Below are 16,698 nucleotides of genomic sequence, written 5' to 3'. Positions count from 1 at the left end.
TGTATTGGAGATACTTAACCAAGGATCCATTAACAGCCCACCCCTCTTTGAAACTTTATGTATGTTCAGGGTGCCTTTTCTGGAATAAGTACTTACAGCATATATCAGACTCCCAAAGGGATCCTTGGCCTAAAAATGTTGATAACCAGGGCACTAGATTGAGGATTTGTGCCAGAAACTCTAAATCCTTCCTTCTCAGAGTGTGACCCAAGGACCAGCAGCATGGGCATTGCCTGGAAACTTTTGAAAAAGGCAAAAATCTCAGGGGCTCCGTCCCACACCTGCTGGATAAAAATCCACATTTTTAACAAGATCTCCAGGGGATTAGTGTGTATAGTAAACCTTGAGAAACACAGCTCTAAATACTCTTAAGAAATAATGTCTCTTTGGGGCACCTGGGTGGCTCAGTCAGTTAAGCAGCTGCCTTTGGCTCAGGTCATGATCTCAGGGTCCTGGGATCGAGCCCCACGTCGGGCTCCCTGCTCAGCAGGAAGTCTGCTTCTCCCTATCCCTCTGCCTGCCTTTCTGCTTACTTGTGCTCTCTATCTATCTCTCTGTCATATAAGTAAATAAAATCTTTTAAAAAAAAAAGAAATATGTCTCTTCTTTGAAGCCATCAAAGACCAATCTTTAAATATAACCAAGTTGTGAAGAAATGTCCAGAGGAGGAATTTCCCAGTAGCCTACTAACCTGGTAGACTAAGCATCACATATCTGGACATTTTCAGAAGTGGAAATTCCTTTCTGAAGCAAAAGAGACACTTTTCACTGCCCGGATTTTGCCTTCAGGCTGGTAAGAGGCACTGTCCTGGAGAACCCCAGATTACAATCAGAAGAGGAGAAGGAGAGATCCAGCTTTGCTAGGATCCATCTTTGGGAAATTGAAAGGAGTCAAGGACTAGGTGCCAGAGACTACAATGACAAGAACTTTTCTTGGTTGTGGAGAAATGGCATTTAAAATGAAATAGAAAAAGGTCCATGTATGGGCTTGTATGGAGGAGACAAAAAAGAGGATGTTGGGAAGACTGCATCTTATTCCATGAAGTATGGCCTTTCCAATGGGTGCAGAGCTATGCAGAAAAAAGAGCCTGTGGAAATTTGCCCAGGACACAAACCTGTTACTCCAAATACTCTTGGAGAAAAATCAGTACTCTGTTAGCAGAGTAGTTTGTATATTAATTGCAGTTTTCCCATTTTTAAACATGGCATTTCTTTGGTTTAGCAACTACTAGAATCCTTCAGGATGCCTAGTCTGAGATGTATTGGCACCAAATGCTATTAAAACACACACACACACACACACACACACCTTTTTTTTTTTTTCCTTTCCAGACTACTTCTTGTCCTTAAGCCCCAGGCCCCTGGAGTTACCTATTCCCCATCACCTTCATATAGGAGCCGTGTTCATCATCAAAACTTGTTTTGCTGAACTTCTCAGGAGTCATGTGGAGCTTCTCTGCTTCAAGCCCCAGGAACCACAGCTCTGTGTAGCCCAGAATTTCACTTTGCTCATATGAAGATAGCTGGTTCTTAAAAAACTTTAGGGCCTCTGTGTGAAAGACATTATAGTTGTTGGTTGAGGCAACATGGGGATTTACCCAGGGTCCTGATGATGACACCCCTTCTAGTTCATGAGACAGTCACTCCTTTCATCAACTAGGTGCCTTACTAAGGACCATGTGTCTTCAATCTCACAGGGTAGAAATGTAAAGGATAAATGTTAAGGTGTTGTACTATTTCAATACATCAGGAGGGAAACACAAGGAAGGGAAAGGAAGAATTTAGCCCTTTGCTAAAAGCTATGGGTTGCAGCAGCATTGGTAAAAATTTGAGGAGGAAAGCTAGTGTCAAGTAGTATGTAGTTACAGCAGCAGTTTCCAAGTTTGGGCCTACACAAATAGTTTATCCCAAGAGGGTTTGCAAACTATAATGTCTTCAAGGGCCAGGCAGGTAACTAAGTGCAACTTTAAAGGCCCAGGAGGTATTCCCACTCAAATCTGCAGCTCAGACTGCAAGGAAAGAACATGTGTTTGCTCTTCTCTACCCTTCTCTGGCCAGACCCCATCAGGTGTTTGGTGTTTGGTCTGGCAGCAGGTGGGGTGGGGTTCAAACTTTAAGGAGATAAACTGGAGAGTGCTGAGAGAGAGAGTCCTGGGGATTGGGGGTGGGAGGGGAAGGCACCACATTATTTGACAAACTGCTGAAGAGTTGGAGAAGGAACTGCCAGAAGGAAAAAAGACATGAGAGACAAGACCTGTGTGAAGGGCAGTCATGTGAAAGCTGAATAAGGCATATTCTTAGCCCAGAAGATAGAACCAAGACCTAAGAGAGCAAGGAAGGAGATATGAGCTCTTTAAAGGCAGAACTAACTCAAGACTGAAGTGATTGCCTTGTGGGTGGTTCCTAAGATTGTTTAAGAAGAGGAAGGACAACAATTTCAAAAGCTGTGGGTGAAGAGCCCTAAGTGTCAGATAATGTTGGCACAGTGGGTGTTGGTTCTCTTTCTTTGAATTCGAATAGGGGATGAATCTCTGAACCTTGTGAGGAGTTGGGCTCCTGGCCAAAAACTTATGTGTGATCTTTCAGGCCCAACCATAGGTAATTACAAAGACTTCCTGGCAGGGCTCATGGGGAAACTGCCATCCCCACACCAGCATTGGTGCAGAGCCAGTACATGAACTCTCTGAAAAGTTGCTCAAGGGCTCAGGTTCCCCTGGGCAGCCATGCACATATACACATCTACATTTCTAACCCAGAAGCCCCTATTCAGATGCTTTCCTCAGGTATTTCTGACAAGACCTCCTTATCAAGAGGAAGAAGTGAGACATCAAGACACTTGCCCTACTCTGACTCAGTACTCAGTACATTTCCACTCCTAGCTCTTCCCCTAGGAAGGAAGGAGGAGGAGTAGGAGATCTGGATTTCATCTGGTCTCAGGAATTCAGCTGGATAGGGATCAAACTATTCTGAACACCTACAAACTCAACAGGAGATCAAAGAAAAGAATAGCAACAACTCTCTGAACAGAAAAGCGACAACTTTCTGGAAGGTAGGACGTGTGGAGAAGTGAATCCGAGACAATATTCAGGAGGATAGACGGTGGGGGAGGGGGCCTCCATCGGCCACTTCTGGCAAGTGATAGAGCCACGGAGCACAAAATCGGAACTTTTAGAAGTCGGCTCCGCTGAGGGACATCGCTCCAGTGGCTAAGCAGGGCGTGGAACCCTCATGGGACAGTGTGGTCTCAGGACCCTCGGGGTCACAGAAAGACCAGGGGTGCCTGAGTGCGGCAGAGCTCCCAGGGATCAGAGCGGGGAAGCCGGCTGCAGAGACAGAGCCAAGGCACGGGCTCTCAGCTCGGGGTTGCCATAAACCGTGATCCACAGCACAGTCGGGCCACTGCTCCTCCAGCAGGGACCCAACAAGCGGCAGATCCGGGGAGACTCCCCTTCCTCCCCTGGGAGGAGCAGCATGGGAGTGCACCGCAGGGATCTGCTGGGTTTGGAGACCACACGGGGTCGGGTGACAGAGATAGAAATGCTCGGTCACAGGCCGGGTGAGCACAGAGTGCAGCCAGAGACCAGGGAGACGGGAGTGACTGACTGCTTTTCTCTGGGGGCGCACTGAGGAGTGGGGCCCCAAGTTCTCGGCTCTGCCAGGGCGGCGATTGGGAGGCCACCATTTTCACTCTTGTCCTCCAAAGCTGTATGGAAAGCTTGCAGGGAACAAAAGCTCCCAAGAGCAAACCCGAGCAGATTACTCAGCCCGGACCAGCAAGGGTGGGACAATTCCACCTCCGGCAAAGACATTTGGGAACCACGGCAACAGGCCCCTCCCCAAGAAGATCAGCGAGAACAGCCAGCCAAGACCAAGTTTACCGATCAATGAGAATGGCGGAACTCCAGCGCTAGGGGAATAATGCACATAGAATCCATGGCTTTTTTACCATGATTCTTTAGTCTTTCAAAGTTAATTTTTTTTTAACTGTTTTTTTTTGTTTGGAATTTTTCTTTTTCCCTCTTTCAACCAACATCTTATCAATCCCTTTTTAAAAAAACATTTTTATTTTTCATTTTTAGAGTCATATTCTCTCCCTTCATAGTAGTTACCCTTATTTTTGGCATATATATACATAAATTGTTCTCTCTTTAAAATTTTGAGATAGTTTCTTCTAACAGATCAAAATATACCCTAAATCTCTAGTGTATGGTTTTGTTCTACTCTCCTGCCTGATCACATTCTCTCCCTTTTTTTTTTCTTTTTTTTAAAATCCTCTTCTTTCTTTTTTTAACCAACTTCTTATCAATTCCTTTTATAAAATTTTTTATAATTTTCATCTTTACAGTCATATTCAATCCCTTCATCATATCAACCCTTATTTTTGTACATATATAAGTTTTTCTTTCTTTAAAATTTTGGGACGCACTTTCTTCTAACAGACCAAAATACACCCAAACTCTAGTGTGTGGCACTGATCTATGCACCAGCCTGATCATATTTGATCACATTCTGTTTTTTTGTTTGTTTTGTTCTGTTTTTGTTTGTTTTTATCTTTTTCTTTTTCTTTTTTTCTTTTTCTTTTTTCTTTCTTTCCCTTTCTTTTCCCCTGGCTTCAGGTCTTTTCTGATTTCTTTAGAGTATATTTTCTGGGGATGTTGTTACCCTGTTAGCATTGTGTTCTCTCATTAATCTATTCTCCTCTGGACAAAATGACAAGATGGAAAAAATCACCTCAACAAAAAGAACAAGAGGTAGTACCGACTGCCAGGGACCTACTCAATACGGACATTAGTACGATGTTGGATCTAGAGTTCAGAATCATCACTTTAAAGATACTAGCTGGGCTTGAAAAAACCATGAAAGTTATTAGAGAAACCCTTTCTGGAGAAATAAAAGAACTAAAATCTAACCAAGTTGAAATCAAAAAGGCTATTAATGAGGTGCAATAAAAACGGGGGCGCTAACTGCTAGGATAAATGAGGCAGAAGAGAGAATCACTGATATAGAAGACCAAATGATGGAAAATAAAGAAGCTGAGAAAAAGATAAACAACTACTGGATAACGAGGGCAGAATTCGAGAGATACGTGATACCATAAGACGAAACAACATTAGAATAATTGGGATCCCAGAAAAAGAAGAAAGAGAGAGAGGGGCAGAAGGTATATTGGAGCAAATTATAGCAGAGAACTTCCTAATTTGGGGAAGGAAACAGGCATCAAAATCCAGGATGCACAGAGAACCCCTCTCAAAATCAATAAAAATAGGTCAACACCCCGACATCTAATAGTAAAACTTACGAGTCTCAGAGACAAAGAGAAAATCCTGAAAGCAGCTCGGGAGAAGAGATCTGTAACCTACAATGGTAGAAATATTAGATTGACAACAGACCTATCCACAGAGACCTGGCAGGCCAGAAAGGACTGACATGATATATTCAGAGCACTAAATGAGAAAAATATGCAGCCAAGAATACTATATCCAGCTAGGCTGTCATTGAAAATAGAACGAGATGAAAAGCTTCCAGGACAAACAAAAACTAAAAGAATTTGCAAACACGAAACTAGCCCTATAAGAAATATTGAAAGGGGTTCTCTAAGCAAAGAGAGAGCCTAAAAGCAACATAGACCAGAAAGGAACACAGACAATATACAGTAACAGTCACCTTCCAGGCAATACAATGGCACTAAATTCATATCTTTCAATAGTTACCCTGAATGTAAATGGGCTAAATGTCCCAATCAAAAGACACAGGCTATCAGATTGGATTAAAAAAACAAGACCCATCAATATGCTGTCTGCAAGAGACTCATTTTAGACCCAAAGACACCCCCAGATTGAAAGCGAGGGGGTGGAAAAGCATTTACCATGCTAATGGACACCAAAAGAAAGCTGGGGTGGCAATCCTTATATCAGGCAAATTAGATTTTAAACCAAAGACTGTAATAAGAGATGAGGAAGGACACTATATCCTACTTAAAGGGTCTATCCAACAAGAAGATCTAACAATTGTAAATATCTATGCCCTAACATGGGAGCAGCCAATTATATAAGCCAATTAATAACAAAATCAAAGAAACACATTGACAACAATACAATAATAGTGGGGGACTTTAACACCCCCCTCACTGAAATGGACAGGTCATCTAAGCAAAAGATCAACAAGGAAATAAAGACTTTAAATGACACACTGGACCAAATGGAGTTCACAGACATATTCAGAACATTCCATCCCAAAGCCACGGAATACACATTCTTCTCTAGTGCCCATGGAACATTCTCCAGAATAGATCACATCCTAGGCCACAAATCAGGTCTCAACTGGTACCAAAAGATTGGGATCATTCCCTGCATATTTTCAGACCACAATGCTTTGAAACTAGAACTCAATCATGAGAGGAAAGTCGGAAAGAACTCAAATACATGGAGGCTGAAGAGCATCCTACTAAAGAATGAATGGGTCAACCAGGAAATTAAAGAAGAATTTAAAAAATTCATGGAAACCAATGAAAATGAAAACACAAGTGTTCAAAATCTTTGGGATGCAGCAAAGGCAGTCCTAAGAGGAAAGTATATAGCAATACAAGCCTTTCTCAAGAAACAAGAAAGGTCTCAAAGACACAACCTAACCCTACACCTAAAGGAGCTGGAGAAAGAACAGCAAAGAAAGCCTAAACCCAGCAGGAGAAGAGAAATAATAAAGATCAGAGCAGAAATCAATGAAATAGAAACCAAAAGAACAGTAGAACAGATCAGCAAAACTAAGAGCTGGTTCTTTGAAAGAATGAACAAGATTGATAAACCCCTGGCCAGACTTATCAAAAAAAAAAAAAAAAAAAGAGAAATGACCCAAATCAACAAAATCATGAATGAAAGAGGAGAGATCACAGCCAACACCAAAGAAATACAAACAATTATAAGAACATATTATGAGCAACTCTATGCCAGCAAATTAGATAACCTGGAAGAAATGGATGCATTCCTAGAGATGTATCAACTACCAAAACTGAACCAGGAAGAAACAGAAGACCTGAACAGACCTATAACCACTAAGGAAATTGAAGCAGTCATCAAAAACCTCCCAACAAACAAAAGCCCAGGGCCAGATGGCTTCCCAGGGGAATTCTACCAAACATTTCAAGAAGAATTAATACCTGTTCCAAAAAATAGAAATGGAAGGAAAACCTCCAAACTCGTTTTATGAGGCCACCATTACCTTGATCCCAAACCAGACAAAGACCCCATCAAAAAGGAGAATTACAGACCAATATCCTTGATGAACATGGCTGCAAAAATTCTCACCAAAATACTAGCCAATAGGATCCAACAGTACATTAAAAGGATTATTCACCACGACCAAGTGGGATTTATCCCTGGGCTGCAAGGTTGGTTCAACATGCACATATCAATCAACATGATACAATACATTAACAAAAGAAAGAACAAGAATCATATGATCCTCTCAATAGATGCAGAAAAAGCATTTGACAAAGTACAGCATCCTTTCTTGATCAAAACTCTTCAGAGTATAGGGATAGAGGGTACATACCTCAATATCATAAAAGCCATCTATGAAAAACCCACAGCGAATATCATTCTCAATGGGGAAAAACTGACAGCTTTCCCCCTAAGGTCAGGAACGCAGCAGGGATGTCCACTATCACCACGGCTATTCAACATAGTATTAGAAGTCCTAGCCACAGCAGTCAGACAACAAAAGGAAATAAAAGGCATCCAAATCGGCAAAGAAGAAGTCAAACTCTCACTCTGCAGATGATATGATACTTTATGTGGAAAACCCAAAAGGCTCCACCCCAAAACTGCTAGAACTCATACAGGAATTCAGTCAAGTGGCAGGATATAAAATCAATGCACAGAAATCAGTGGCATTCCTATACACCAACAACAAGACAGAAGAAAGAGAAATTAAGGAGTCGATCCCATTTACAACTGCACCCAAAACCATAAGATACCTAGGAACAAATCTAACCAAAGAGGCAAAGGATCTGTACTCAGAAAACTATAAAATACTCATGAAAGAAATTGAGGAAGACACAAAGAAATGGAAAAACGTTCCATGCTCATGGATTGGAAGAACAAATATTGTGAAGATGTCAATGCTACCTATAGGAATCTACACATTCAATGCAATCCCCATCAAAATACCATCCACTTTTTTCAAAGAAATGGAACAAATAATCCTAAAATTTGTATGGAACCAGAAAAGACCCCACATAGCCAGAGGAATGTTGAAAAAGAAAAACAAAGCTGGCGGCATCACAATTCCGGACTTCCAGCTCTATTACAAAGCTGTCATCATCAAGACAGTATGGTACTGGCACAAAAACAGACACAGAGATCAATGGAACAGAATAGAGAGCCCAGAAATGGACCCTCAACTCTATGGTCAACTCATCTTTGACAAAGCAGGAAAGAATGTCCAATGGCAAAAAGACAGTCTCTTCAACAAATGGTGTTGGGAAAATTGGACAGCCACATGCAGAAGAATGAAACTGGACCATTGCCTTACACCACACACACAAATAGACTCCAAATGGTTGAAAGACCTAAATGTGATACAGGAGTCCATCAAAATCCTAAAGGAGAACACAGGCAGCAACCTTCGACCTCAGCCGCAGCAACTTCTTCCTAGAAACATCGCCAAAGGCAAGGGAAGCAAGGGCAAAAATGAACTATTGGGACTTCAACAAGATAAAAAGTTTTTGCACAGCAAAAGAAACAGTCAAAACCAAAAGACAACCGACAGAATGGGAGAAGATATTTGCAAATGACATATCAGATAAAGGGCTAGTATCCAAAATCTATAAAGAACTTATCAAACTCAACGCCCAAAGAACAAATGATCCAATCAAGAAATGGGCAGAAGACATGAACAGACATTTTTCCAAAGAAGACATCCAAACGGCCAACAGACACATGAAAAAGTGCTCAACGTCGCTTGGCATCAGGGAAATCCAAATCAAAACCTCAATGAGATACCACCTCACACCAGTCAGAATGGCTAAAATTAACAAGTCAGGAAATGACAGATGTTGGCGGGGATGCGGAGAAAGGGGAACCCTCCTACACTGTTGGGAATGCAAGCTGGTGCAAACACTCTGGGAAACAGTATGGAGGTTCCTCAAAAAGTGGAAAATAGAGGTACCATACGATCCAGCAATTGCACTACTGGGTATTTACCCCAAAGATACAAATGTAGGGATCTGAAGGGGTACGTGCACCCTGATGTTTATAGCAGCAATGTCCACAATAGCCAAACTGTGGAAAGAGCCAAGATGTCCATCGACAGATGAATGGATAAAGAAGATGTGGTATATATATATACAATGGAATATTATGCAGCCATCAAAAGGAATGAAATCTTGCCATTTGCAGGGACATGGATGGAACTGGAGGGTGTTATGCTGAGCGAAATAAGTCAATCAGAGAAAGACATGTATCATATGACCTCACTGATATGAGGAATTCTTAATCTCAGGAAATAAACTGAGGGTTGCTGGAGGGGGTGGTGGGGTGGGAGAGATGGGGTGGCTGGGTGATAGACACTGGGGAGGGTATGTGCTATGGTGAGCGCTGTGAATTGTGCAAGACTGTTGAATCACAGATCTGTACCTCTGAAACAAATAATGGAATATATGTTAAGAAAAAAAAAAAGATAGCAGGAGGGGAAGAATGAAGGGGGGGAAATCAGAGGGGGAGACGAACCATGAGAGACGATGGACTCTGAAAAACAAACTGAGGGTTCTAGAGGGGAGCGGGGTGGGAGGATGGCTTAGCCTGGTCATGGGTATTAAAGAGGGCACATTCTGCATGGAGCATGGGTGTTATGCACAAACAATAAATCATGGAACACTACATCAAAACCTTATGATGTAATGTATGGTGATTAACATAACAATAAAAAATTTTTTTAAAAATGACAGGAAGCTTGTTCAGCTCCCTAGGCAGTGAGCTCTGCCTGAGCTCATACACGTCTGACCTGGACTGGTGCCAGTCCCCAGGGAAAATGGAACACTGGGGAGTCAGTGTTTTCCCCTATTTATCCTCTTCTTTATACTATCACAGTAAGTGATGAGATGCTTACTGTTACTTTCACTTTGGCTTGTTGCCTTAGTTGACTTCTCTAACACCTGGCAGCTTAGTCCTCTTTGGTTCAGCTCAGCTCATGACATCTTGACCATCTAGAACCAGCCCCACTAAACACTGCTACTTCCCAAAAGGCATACCTGCTGCCGTCAGAGGCACCTTGTGCTTTCTTGGTGGTTTCTCCTCTGGCTTGGGATCTTCGGTTTTAATGCTTGAATGAAAAGGCATCTCTGAAGCCTGGAGCTCAGAGGCTGGCATCTGACTGTGACTTTGATTCTCCTGTCCAGACAAAGAGACTTGAAATAAAGGACTGCTTAGACTTTTGGGTGTCACGAACCATTGATCAGACCAACACCCACCTCCAGAGAGATTCTTCTCCTACCTTTCCAGGGAGAAAAATGATAATTATCAGACATTAGGTTTTCTCAGTCTGCCTCTCAAAGGAAGTATCTGTCTAACTCACATTATTCTCTGTGAAGCCTGTGCACAGTGCCTTATGCAGTTGACAACCCCAGTGACATCTTGCTCCGGGAAGAAATGGGAACAGTTTTTTTATTACTGCTCTTGAGAAGGTCATTTCCTAACTAGATAAAGTGATTTGCCCAAGGGCACAAACCCTTGAACTTATGTGTCTATAATACCTCTTTAACTTGGCACTTTTCTATGTTATCTCTTTTGGTCCTTACACAAAAAAGAGTAGGGGACACTGGATGAAAACAAGCATTTCATATGCTTCTACTATTTATATATGACACTTCATTCTTCTTTTCCTCAATGAATTCTAATGACAACCCTATGGAGAGCCCATTTTGTAGATAAAAGAAAGTCAGTGATTTATTTGCTAAGGTTTACATTCACTGTAAAGAGTGAGAACAGGACAAGAACCCAACTCTTCAGGTGACATTGTGCTTTTCCCACCATCTTGGCCTTTCTAAACCTGGTTCCAGACCAAAGTCTTTGACCTGCCTGCTCAGGGCCATGTCCACTGCCCTGTACTCACCTGATACAGCAGGGGTGCCTTTAGCAAGATTTTGTTGCTGATGTGTGGGAAGTTAACCATGTTCTTCTTCCCCTTGGTATCCACAAAAGGGAGTGAAGTAATGCTGGTGTTTGGATTCTATATAAGGAAAAAGTGGATAAGGTGCAGAAGCCTCAGGCAAGAAATCTATGTCTCCAGGGAGTCATTTCTCTCAGCTCCCCTGTCACAGCAAGAATGAGTCTGAACCAAATCCAGGTCTAAATTTATTTTCAAAGCTCTTGTAGAGAAAAGCAGAGTGGTCAAGCAGATGAGCTCTGGGTTTGACTCCCTGCTCCACCACATATAACTGAAGATCGTGAATAAGTCACACAACTCTTTCTCTAAGCTTCAATTATCTCATCACTACCATGGGGACAAAAATGGGATCTACCTCATAAGGCTTTTGTGAGGTAAATGAGGCAATTCATGTAGAGTATTCCATAAGTGTTAGCCATTATTATCATCATTCCAATATCTTACCACCCTAATATGGGAAAGCACTTCCTGCTATACAATGTACATCTCCCTTGGTGCAACATAAGCTTGCATTTCTTCTACATTATTGATTTAACCTCACTTGGATGCCTGTCTCCATGAATTGATTGATTACAAGAGAGGTAGTCTGTCATTGAATAGCAACATTTAAAATTGTGTGGAGATGAGGCATGGTAATGTGGATAGAGTATATGCATCATGTTATGCTGAGTTGATGAAAAATGCCTCTGAAAAGCTATTCTGGCCACCCACCTACCCTCAACCTTTCCTAGAGAAAAGACACTAAGCATCACTTCCTACCTTAGGCAAGAATTGAGTCATTCTGAGGTTCTTGATCTTGGAAGGTGACTTCTGGGCTTGAACCAAAGGCTTACTCTCAACCTAGATCAAGTAGAACAGTATTGGAATAGTGTTTAGCATGCTATCATGTCAAGCTATTGAGACATATTTTGCTTCATTACAACAATCAAAATACAGTTGAAGCCAGCTCTCTTGATGCCAAAGCTAGGAAGAGCTAAGAAAGGCCTAGAGAAGTACTGAATGAATGTATGAATGAATGCATATCAAAACAAGTGGTCTTTCTGGCAGTGCTTATCTTGGATTGACTTGTCCTATGGTTTTCATACTTTAAAAAAATCCATAGAACCCTTTCTTCAAATAAAATCTTAACTAGGCACCCTGGACAGGGGAAGAAATAAAAGCTGAGCTGCTCTTTCCAAAGAAAAGAAAATGCCCATAGTCTTGTCCAGGGACTCTTTCTACCCTCAGAGTGGCTCTGAGGGTGCCCTATTGGAACCCACTAAAATATGGGAGCCCAGTCTGAACACCAGTGACCTGATCAGAAGAGACTTCACATCTAGAAAGGGGTCAGGAGGAAAAGACCAAAACAGCAGAGCTGTGTCCCCCAAAGGGTGGCAAGCACACCATGAAAGTATGTGACGTAATTGTGTGTGATACAAGATAACGGTTATCTAATGTTTATACATTTATTTTAATATACATTTATTTTAATTTGAAAAACTACAGCATATTAAACCTATAATTTTACTATGTAAAATGAGACCAAAATTTAAGTTAAAAAAATGTGAGCATTAAGTAGACATGGTAAAAACCATGAAGGTGGCACTGAAATTACTAAAGTTTAGCAAAAACAGGCTACAGTTTGAATCTAGGTTATTCTCTTTGAAGCAGAATTCGTGGGTTCTCCTTCTTCCAGCACCCTATTAGGGAACTGAACGAGATTTATCTGAGACACAGCTGGTGCCAGACCCACCCCTGTAAAACTTGGTATACCGGCCACACTGAAATAAGAACTGGAGACAGTACTTCAAGTTAGTATCACCTAGCACAGCTAAGCCCTCTACAGAGCTATAATGATGGGGACTATGTAGAATAGGCCACCTTGACCTCCCAGAATAGGGACAATATCTGAGGGAGTAGGAGCTGCATAGAGCATGGCTCATGGCCTTAGACCAAACTAATTTAATTGGCTAACATATACTAATGCAGGATTTGATCGTCTATTGTCTATTGAATGGACAATGATGATATCTGAGCAAATACTACAGTCCCAACTTCTCATCAAATAAGTCTGTGGGGATTAAAACTTATAATAGTCATCAACAATGACAAGCTGGCATTGAGAACAAATTGGGGAGACTGGACAGACCAATGAAAAGTATATTAACAAAACATAACTAAATACCAAGCAAAGGACATGAACAATGAGTGTCAACAAAGAAGGAAGAGATCACTGTTAATGCAGTCTGCCGGGGGGATGTGAGGAGGCTTTGTGGAAAGCGTGTGGCTTGGTCTGGGCTTTATCTGGGAGGAAGGGTAGAGAGTGTGTTCATTAGGTGAAACAGTATCTGGGAATGCTCTGAGGGTCTTCACTTCTCATGCTGTCTAAGCTGGAGCAGAGGGTACACTGGATTGTGGAAGGCACTGAATGCTAACCCAAGATATTTGGTCTTTATCTAATGGGCAATAGTGAACCACTGACAGTTTGAAAGTCTGGGTGTTACATATGCAGAGCAGTACTTCAGAAAGACACTTCAAGCAACAATGTGGCATAAAATAATAATCACAGATATGAACTCTGACATCAGACCTTAGTTTTGAATCCCAGCTCCACTATTCATTAATTGTTTGAACTTGGGCAAGTTATCAACCTTTCCTCATGTAATATAGAGATAATGACAGTACCAATCTCATAGGATTGTTATAAGGACTAAATGAATTCATGTGCACAAAACTCTTAAACCAGTGCTTTGTATATGGCAAGGTAAGTGTTTGCTAGAAGTAATTCTCCTCTTTTGTAAAATGGAGAGCGGTTTTTTGGTATTTCTCATGAGAAAGGAAAACATGGACTCAGAACTGGTGGAGAATGAGCAAGATGATGTGCAATCAAACAATGAACCATGGAACACTACATCAAAAACTAATGATGTAATGTATGGTGATTAACATAACAATAAAAAAGTTTTTTAAAAAGATGATGTGCAATCTAAAAAGCATTGAGGATATTTAACATGAGAGAAGATAAAACAAAACAAAATGTCTGAGAGGTTAACAATTCTGATACTGCCATACATATATACTGGAATCAAATGACTAAATAAATAGATTGTAGATGACAGAAACCAGGTTTCCCATGATGGATTGGAAATTTGTAGATAATCAAGGTCATTATCAACATTACCACCATGTGATAATGGATTAGAGTTGGAGACATCAGTAGGAGCTCATGTTTAACTCAATGTAGTTAAAAATGGTTACATATAGAAAAATTTATAGATATGTGTATATGCAAGGGTTAATGCATGCACTTGTGCACACACATACACACACACATTTCTTTGCTTTGTTAGCTTTAGAGGTCCTAAAAGAAATAACACCCCCATAGAAACAAGCATACCTAACACTCACAACTTGGTTTCTAATACCATTCTCCAGTAAAAGGAACCAAGGCTCCTTGGAGAGGTGATTGATTCTAGGACTGGGTCAGGAAATGCACAAGATGAACCTGGAGTATTTCCTAGTGACATAAAATAAGGAAGGGCTCAAAAAAAAAAAAACCCCACATTGATGAGAGTGTGTCCAAAGGGCACAGGAACCAACTAAAAGAGTTCCCAATGGCCAAATCTGGAACAATTTTAGCAACAAAATAAAGTAGTGTTGGATTAGAACTCAAAGTTTAAAATAAATATCTATGAATCCATACTGATGCAAATAAATGATTCAATAAAGAAATAAATAGGGGAGAGGAAACAAGTCTCCCATGCAGAAGAGTTCCTGATATATTATACAGACATTCCACACTAGAGGAGGGGAGCACAACTCCCCACTCCTTAAGCTGTGCATAGTGACTGGTTTCCAAAAAGTATAGCATGGAAAGGAGGGAAGAAAAGCAACTTTACCAGAGAAACCAGACAAACACTACCTTACCCAGGTAATCTAGTCAAAATCAGCAACCATAAACCATGTGGATAGTATGTGTCGTTGATATGGTTGATGAAAATGGCACTTTCCCTCAAGTAGGCTTCCTCCCAAAGCCTACAACCCCAATGGCATCATGAGAAAAACAGACAAATTCCCATAGAAAGGCATCTTACAGTATATGTGACCAGCATTCCTCAAAGGTGTAAAGGTCATCGAAAACAACGAAAGTCTGAGAAACTGTTACAGCCACAGGGAGCTTACGGGGACATGACAACCAAATGTAATGTGACATCTGAGATAGGAATCTGGAGCAGACAAAGGACATTAAGTAACAAGGAAATCTGCCTAAAGTGTGGAGTTTAGTTAAAAATGTATCACTATCGGGGCGCCTGGGTGGCTCAGTCGTTAAGCGTCTGCCTTCGGCTCAGGTCATGGTCCCAGGGTCCTGGGATCGAGCCCCGCATCGGGCTCCCTGCTCGGCGGGAAGCCTGCTTCTCCCTCTCCCACTCCCCCTGCTTGTGTTCCCTCTCTCACTGTGTCTCTCTGTCAAATAAATAAATAAAATCTTTAAAAAAATAAAAATAAAAAATAAAAATGTATCACTATCTAAATTTTAAAAAATCTTTAAAAACATAAGAATGGTGTGCATGGGCAGCTCAGTTGGTTAAGCATCTGACTTGTGATGTTGGCTCAGGTCATAATCTCAGGGTTGTGAGATCGAGCCCCATGTCGGGCTCTGGTGTTCAGCAGGAAGTCTGCTTGAGATTCTCTCTCTCTCCCTCTGCCCTCTGTCCCTCACCACACTTGCATGAATGCATGCTCTCTCTCTCTCTAAAATAAGTAATAAATTTTAAAAATCTAAAAAGATGTATCAGTATCAGTTCATTATTGCAACAAAGTACCACAACAAATATAAGATTTTAATAATAGGGGAAACTGGGTGTGGCATATGTAGTGGTATATGGGAACTCTGTCCTATCTGCTCAATTTCTCTGCAAGTCTAAAACTGGTTCTTAAATAAGTATATTAATAAGACAAACAAAACTCCTGAGGGGAGGGGTAATATCAGAAGGGCCATTGCTGGGGTGCCTGGGTGGCTCATTCGTTAAGCATCTGCCTTCGGCTCAGGTCATGATCCCAGAGTCCTGGGATCGAGCCCCGCATAGGGCTCCCTGCTCCGCGGGAAGCCTGCTTCTCCCTCTCCCACTCCCCTTGCTTGTGTTCCCTCTCTCACTGTGTCTCTCTCTGTCAAATAAAATCTTAAAAAAAAAAAAAAGAAAGAAGGGTCATTGCTTATGACTCAGTATAAGCTTGTTCTACCTGATCTGAAGGACAGAATGAGGTCAAAGTGTGGAATTCATAGAAAGGTAGTTTCTAGCTCAATATAAAGAAGGATTTTCTAGAGCTTAGAGCTGTCCAAAAATGGAATGGGAGTCCTTATGAGCTAGTGAGCTCTCTATCACTGGAAGGGCCAAGTCCACCTAATAAGCCATGTGAGAAATGTGCATGGACTCATGGTGTGGACAAGATGCAACCTCCAAAGTCCCATTTGTCTGTAAGACTCATTCAGGTGACCCCTGGGAGTGTCTTGAGTGGATCCTTCATCCTCTCATGGAACCAACACTGAGAACTGTCATA

General features: G+C 41.5%; 1 protein-coding gene across 1 annotated transcript in view; it reads right to left on the bottom strand.

The window, feature by feature from the left end:
• DYRK4 (dual specificity tyrosine phosphorylation regulated kinase 4) overlaps window positions 1-12,000 on the bottom strand; it is a 36,082-nt gene extending 24,082 nt beyond the window's left edge. The window contains exons 1-4 of the mRNA XM_078074087.1: window positions 11,920-12,000; window positions 11,107-11,223; window positions 10,247-10,385; window positions 1,386-1,549 (exon numbers count right to left, since the gene is read on the bottom strand). Coding sequence (XP_077930213.1) covers window positions 1,386-1,549; window positions 10,247-10,385; window positions 11,107-11,223; window positions 11,920-11,940 — 441 coding nt within the window. The 5' untranslated portion in view covers window positions 11,941-12,000. The remainder of the gene's footprint in view (window positions 1-1,385; window positions 1,550-10,246; window positions 10,386-11,106; window positions 11,224-11,919) is intronic.
• Between the last annotated feature and the right edge of the window lie 4,698 nt (window positions 12,001-16,698).

This window comes from Halichoerus grypus, chromosome 6, assembly GCF_964656455.1.
Source record: "Halichoerus grypus chromosome 6, mHalGry1.hap1.1, whole genome shotgun sequence".
Lineage (NCBI taxonomy): Eukaryota > Metazoa > Chordata > Mammalia > Carnivora > Phocidae > Halichoerus > Halichoerus grypus.
This window is presented reverse-complemented; position numbering and strand designations above follow the sequence as displayed.